The following is a 6,151-nucleotide window of genomic DNA, read 5'->3' as shown; positions in this document are numbered from 1 at the left end:
ATGGGGTTTATGGAGGTTTGTTGTTAATGAAGAAAATAAGGGCTTTTAAGAAAGGTTTGGAATATGAGGTGGAACTAATGTAAGGATTTATAGAATTTTTTTTATTGTTATGAATGCTCTTATACTTGCATAATCCAACACTTATTTCTTTTAACTTTCTAAACAGTTTAGTCTACATGATTCAATTCTTGTATATTTACTTCTTTATATTAAAAAAAACCCTTGATTCCACTATGCCATATATCAAAATAACTAAACATTTTAAACTTTGATATTTTAATATAAAATAACTAAACAGTTTTAAGTCTTAATGTATAGTTTCCCTTAAAAGAACTTTTGTGATCTCGTCATTTGGTTCGAGACTAGCCTATTCACTATTCAGCTGATCATGTTCATAGGTTTGACACAAGATGGTCCCAGTATGTTTGCGTTGAACATAAACCCGAGAATTTTGTGTTATGTTCGTGTCGAAAGTTCTCTCTATAAACTCTTTTAAAAGTTTGAGTACTTTTGTCAATAAGTATTTTACTAATGCAAAAGTGATATTGAAGCGATTGATATAATAAATGTTTTACTAGTATACAATTTAAGAACGCTTGTTAAAAGAGCAATTATTATGTGTATTGTGTAATGTAATATACTAATCATGATATTTTAAGAAAGGCATTGATGGAAAATAAGTGCATTAATATAGTTATAAAAAGGTAATGTATTACTACATTTCTATTTTCTAACATGTGAAACGAAGACTCACGTTAGTAGGTTTGGGAAATTTTTGAAGACTATATATTCCTTGAATAATAATTTCAAATGTATAAATATTTTTCAAGCCTTAACCAAGTTGAACCACATAGGACCGACTGGAACGGTAGTTAGGTGATGGTTGATGGATGGTGGCTGGATGCTTAGGGTGGTGGCAGTGGTGGCGGAATGGTGGTGATGGGTGGGGGATGGAGGTTGAGGACTGTGGCGGCAGTAGATGATAGAGGTTGAAGATAGCGTGTCGTGTGTGTGCATCGCTAATCTTTTATCATGATTTTTATTTTTATTCTAAATGAGACTCACATGATATTTATTAATGATTTATGTATTTATTTTTTATACCGAGGGTAGTTAGGTAATTTTTATTTGGACTTAACTGAAAAATTTAACGACGTTAGATGCTAAGGACCGCCCATATTATGAGAAGACAACTATAGGGCCCAAATGTGAATAGCTTTCTAATCCTCGGGATCAATTGTGTAGTTATTAGCCGCAAGCGTGCAAAAACTATAAACCACAAGGATCAACCATGTAGTTGCTCCAAATTTACTCATCAACATTAAATTTTCTTTATAAATGGTGAAAAATGTTTCTCCAAATTTACTCATCAACATTAACTTTTCTCTCTCATTCACTCACAACTACTTATAACTTCTCCAAACAATATAGTGAACCGGTGAACCCAGTGACAACATTACCGAGGAACTGTTGTGAATGCCCTTATATATGTTGCAAAAAGATATGGAATTAAGTGTTCGGAACTTCCTTGCATATTCTATAACATCAAAATATTTAAATGTTGAATTTTTTTTTCTAACGGTAACTTAATAAAAAATGAAGATATATTTATATTTGTCTTTTTCGTAACGGCTAGTTTTCCCCTGTAAAACACTTGTATTTACTTCTAACAGTCACATCCAGCTATCACATCTTCTTTCCAATCTCTCATTCTTACCTTTTCTGTACAATTCGATGATTAGATATACAGAAACATTTTAGGAAACCATTAAAATAATTGAGGTTTTTATGAATTTGAGTCTGATTTTTTATATCTGATTGGATTATGATATTGAAAATTGTAGGTAACAAAGTCCCAGATTGCATCCTTGGTGGCAGGGGTTTTCTCCAACACAGAAGTAGCTGAAAATAAGGTAATTAACTTTTTGCTGTTAGAACTTAGAAAAGCTTAAAATAATTGAGTTACTTCTTTATACATTATTATTATTATTATTATTATTATTATTATTATTATTATTTATGCAACAAATGTTATTATTTTTTTCTTTATTAGGTTGTGGAACTTTCTACAAGTCCAGAGGCAACTGCAAGGCCTGTGAGTGAACTTTTCAGGTAATATGTGAAAATTAATTTATGTTAGAAGTGAAAATTTCGACCCGTTTGCTAATGAATATTTATCTCAAATGGGTCAAACTGAAAAAAAATCAATAGAAATGGAACTAGGGGTGTAAATGAGCCGATTCGAGCCAGGTTGGGCTCAGACTTGAGCTCGAACTTAAACTGGCTGGCTTGGCTTGGCTCGGCTCGTTTATTTTAACGAGCTGAAAATTTGAGCTCGAGCTCGGCTAATAAACATTTGGGTTTGAACGAGAGAGTTGAGCGATCTATTGAGCGAGCCACGAGCCGAGCCAACCATGGCTTGGGCTCAACTCGTTTATGGATCGAGTCGGCTCAGCTTGTTTACAAACAAGCTTTTTTCGAGCCAGCTGTGAGCTTTTTGAACAACCCTAAATGAAACGAGTCAAAACAAAAAAAAATCAATAAAAATGAAACGGGCCAAATGATTTGAAGTTTTGAACGTTACGCCCTGTTTAATCAAAATGTAAATTCTAAATAATGTTATTCAAAATAATATTTTGTACACTTGGCCCATTCCAATCTGTATAAAATTTATATATTCTAACCCGTTACCCGACCTGTCCATTTTAGCGCGATTCCCGTGGACGTTAGGCGAGAAGCTTATTTAGACGCGATTGCAAAGGCAGAAGCCGTTAAAGCAGCTGAAGCCGCAGCAGCCAAGAAAGAGGTTGAAAAACCGGACCCAACTGAGGACTTCCAAGAACAGGCCCAAAAGTCCTTCACAAACCTCGTGGCCCGATTTAAAACCGCCACCAGCAAAATCACAGAGAAACCCGAATCTGAGCCCGAGCCCACAACCGAAGACGGGCCGCGCCCAGATGGTGCACCCGGGTTAGCCTTGTCATGGGGAAAACTAAGCTCGGGGTTTGCATCAGCGGTTAAAAACAACTCGATTGAGCTACCAAAGGTCCAGATTGCAACGGTTAGGGGTCAAGCCAAGGCCCGAACCCTGCAACCCAAGCCTGCTGTGGTCAAGAAACCCACAGCAGCTAAAAAGGTGGCACCACCCGTGCAGCAGCCCAAACCGAAAGAGTCGAAAGCAGAAGTAAGGAAGATTTTCGGGGGCGTGTTTCAGCAAGAAACCATTTATGTTGATGATTGATTAATAGTAGTAATGTTTTTATGTTCATATGTGAATTGTAGTTGAATTCTTGATGCTTGAATGCTGGTTTGATCGGCTCGAGCATCGACTTATTTTCACGTGTATCTGAATTTCGTATATTTTTTCCGAGTTGCTATATAATTTATTCGGGTTTAAAAGTTTGTGTTTGTTTATAAAAGTTCATGGTCATGTCAACCCGAGCACAACATGGTTTATTATGCCGTTTACATATGAGTGCCTAAAACATGATTATCTTCATATCTTGTTTCTATGGTGTTTCGGGTCGTGTAAGAAACATTAATATGGTTACATAAGGGCATCTCTCTCTATATATTACGCACAATAATATTAGTTTTGATACCTTCTAAATATGATAATTTGTGTTTTGGTGAATAATAATAATAATACCTTCTAAATAATAATAATAATAATAATAATAATAATAATAATAATAATAATAATAATAATAATAGTTTGAGTTGGTAACCTTTTCATGATGTAACTCGGTATGTTAAATCATTTCATTTGTATTTACACTTAAAAGAAAAGTATCAAAACAACACTTAAGGACTTCATTTGAATGCCACTAAAGCATGACCACACGCATTCATCGTCCGTTAAAGCATTGAAAGTGGCATAAAGATATGGTGAATCCATGATATAGAATTATACAAGAGGGCAGTGATTTAATAAAAAAAAAATCTAAATATTAAACTATGAAAGCACATAAATACTTGTATATTGCTTGGTTGCAAGATAAAGAAGAGAAATAGTGAAACAGTCATATATTTACGTAATCGTTTTATACAGTATATCATAGTTAAAATAACATGTATAAATGTTTTTGTGCTTAATTGAGTGCCCTTCAATGAATATAACATTTTTAAAAAACCTTGTGAACATTTTTTATGTGTTGTAGTTGTATCTTATAGTTCAAGTAATAAGCATAAATATTGTTCACGTGGCTAGAAAAAAGATTTGAAGAACAAGCATGGCACAGCATTCAAATTCACAATCAACATTTTGAGGTTGATAAAAAGAATTTCCTTGAAGATCAATTTCATTTGTTCAGTCCTCTACAATCAAAATGCTTATACAAATCCATAAAAAATTAAGAACTATGAGAATAGGCAAATCTATGATCATGATCTTATTATCCTTCTTTATAATCTTGATGTTAATCTTGATCTTTTCTACCAATCCTTGTTCTCAAACAACCCAAATCCTATTACCCAGTTTTAATCTCAATTACTTCAAGAACACCCATAACACCCTCTACTCAAATCAAGAAGTTGCGCCTACCAACATTTCCCATATCGTATTCAGCATCACAGGTGCAGTTAAAACTTGGCCCAAGAGGAAACACTACGTAGAATCTTGGTGGCGCCCAAATGGAACCACCCGCGGCTTCCTTTTTCTAGATCAAGCCCCCATCCAACTCCTCCCCTGGCCTCCAACTTCACCACGTGTATACATAGCTAATGAGACCATGAGCCAAAAAGGTGTCCCTTACACCATTAGGATCGCGAGGATGATTAAAGAGACTTTTAAAGCGGATAACGAAGGTGTGAGGTGGTACGTGATGGGGGATGATGACACTGTTTTCTTTTTGGAGAATTTGGTGGATGTGTTGAGGAAATATGATCATAATGGTTATTACTATGTTGGTATGAATGCAGAAAGTATAATATCTAATACTCAATTTTCATTTGGGATGGGATTTGGTGGTGCTGGATTTGCTTTTAGTTACCCTCTTGCTAACATTTTGGCCAAGAATTTAGATGTGTGTTTAAAGAGGTACAAAGATCTTCATGGGAGTGATTATATCTTGCAATCCTGTGTGGCTGATTTAGGCGTTTCAGTTACTCATGTAAAGGGTTTTCATCAGGTAAATTCATCACATTTTTCTGTTTTACATGAGTAAAAATGAGCAAAGCAGAGCATGAGCTCGCTTAAGCTCACGTGCGGGTAGTTTAGAGCTTTATTTCTAAAGCTCAAGTTCCACCCATGAATGGTTTTTTAAACTTGAGCTTGGTTCAGGCTCAAATCATTTGCTAGTACTAATTATTTTTACTATTTTTATTTATCTATATTTATAACTACTTTTATACATATTTAAAACTATTACACTTATTGATAACATAATATGTAGTATTTAATTATTATATATAATCATAGTCTTATATATAAATTATTATTATGTAAAATGTATATCTAATATATTTAAAAATATATAAATAATAGTCTTATTTGGGCAGATTGATCTACATGGGGACATATCAGGTCTTTTATCAGCACACCCACAGGCACCTTTGGTCTCCCTCCACCATCTTGACATGGTTGAGCCGCTCTTCCCCGGCATGGACCGCCCTCAGTCACTTAACCATTTGATGAAACCCGCAAAAGTCGACCAGTCAAGGCTCTTCCAACAAAGCATCTGCTACAACCATCCCAAAAACTGGAGTGTCTCTTTATCGTGGGGATACTCGGTCCATATTTATGAAAAAACCATGCTGCCGAGCCTCTTACAGGTACCAATACAGACGTTTGCAGAATGGCGAGCAGGAGCCCGGCCCGCTTTCATGTTGAATACCAGGGGTCTAAGCAAGAATCCTTGTGACATTCCTCATTATTTTTACTTAGATTCTGTAGATGAATATCCGGGTGACGAGGGGAAGCAAAGGCAGGTGGTGGTGACGAGCTATGTTCGGAGGTTTCCACGGCGGCAACCACCTTGCGTGCCAGGCGGGAATTATTCGGTGAATTATGTCGAGAAGATTCTCGTGATCTCACCGGCGACACGACTTGAAACAGTAAGCCCGGTTAAATGCAATGTTTTGCTTTCAGCCAGTCATTTAACCCTTCACAATTCACACTGCTTGTTCACTGGTTGAACTGGTAGGAGTAGTT

General features: G+C 35.7%; 2 protein-coding genes across 2 annotated transcripts; both read left to right on the top strand.

The window, feature by feature from the left end:
• LOC143535640 (protein PLASTID TRANSCRIPTIONALLY ACTIVE 16, chloroplastic-like) lies at positions 1–3,399 on the top strand. The gene is made up of 4 exons (XM_077029846.1): positions 1–15; positions 1,845–1,913; positions 2,054–2,112; positions 2,710–3,399. The coding sequence occupies exons 1-4, from the start codon at positions 1–3 to the stop codon at positions 3,239–3,241; spliced, it is 675 nt and encodes a 224-aa protein (XP_076885961.1). The 3' UTR covers positions 3,242–3,399.
• Positions 3,400–4,774: 1,375 nt separating this feature from the next.
• On the top strand, positions 4,775–6,151 carry LOC143535675 (uncharacterized). The gene is made up of 2 exons (XM_077029874.1): positions 4,775–5,129; positions 5,500–6,151. Exons 1-2 carry the CDS (start codon positions 4,824–4,826, stop codon positions 6,133–6,135), a joined length of 942 nt encoding a protein of 313 aa, XP_076885989.1. The 5' UTR covers positions 4,775–4,823; the 3' UTR covers positions 6,136–6,151.

This window comes from Bidens hawaiensis, unplaced genomic scaffold (genome assembly GCF_021521415.1).
Source record: "Bidens hawaiensis isolate Kalapana, Puna unplaced genomic scaffold, B.hawaiensis_p1.1 tig00010570_1, whole genome shotgun sequence".
Lineage (NCBI taxonomy): Eukaryota > Viridiplantae > Streptophyta > Magnoliopsida > Asterales > Asteraceae > Bidens > Bidens hawaiensis.
The sequence above is the reverse complement of the archived record's forward strand: the minus strand, read 5'-3'. Positions and strand labels throughout refer to the sequence as shown.

Coding starts and splice junctions, on each gene's coding strand:
- LOC143535675 (XM_077029874.1), top strand. CDS start 4,824: ATGGGGGATGATGACACTGTTTTCTTTTTGGAGAATTTGGTGGATGTG. Junction 5,130..5,499: donor ATGTAAAGGGTTTTCATCAG/GTAAATTCATCA, acceptor TTATTTGGGCAG/ATTGATCTACATGGGGACAT.
- LOC143535640 (XM_077029846.1), top strand. Junction 1,914..2,053: donor CAGAAGTAGCTGAAAATAAG/GTAATTAACTTT, acceptor TTTCTTTATTAG/GTTGTGGAACTTTCTACAAG. Junction 2,113..2,709: donor CCTGTGAGTGAACTTTTCAG/GTAATATGTGAA, acceptor TGTCCATTTTAG/CGCGATTCCCGTGGACGTTA.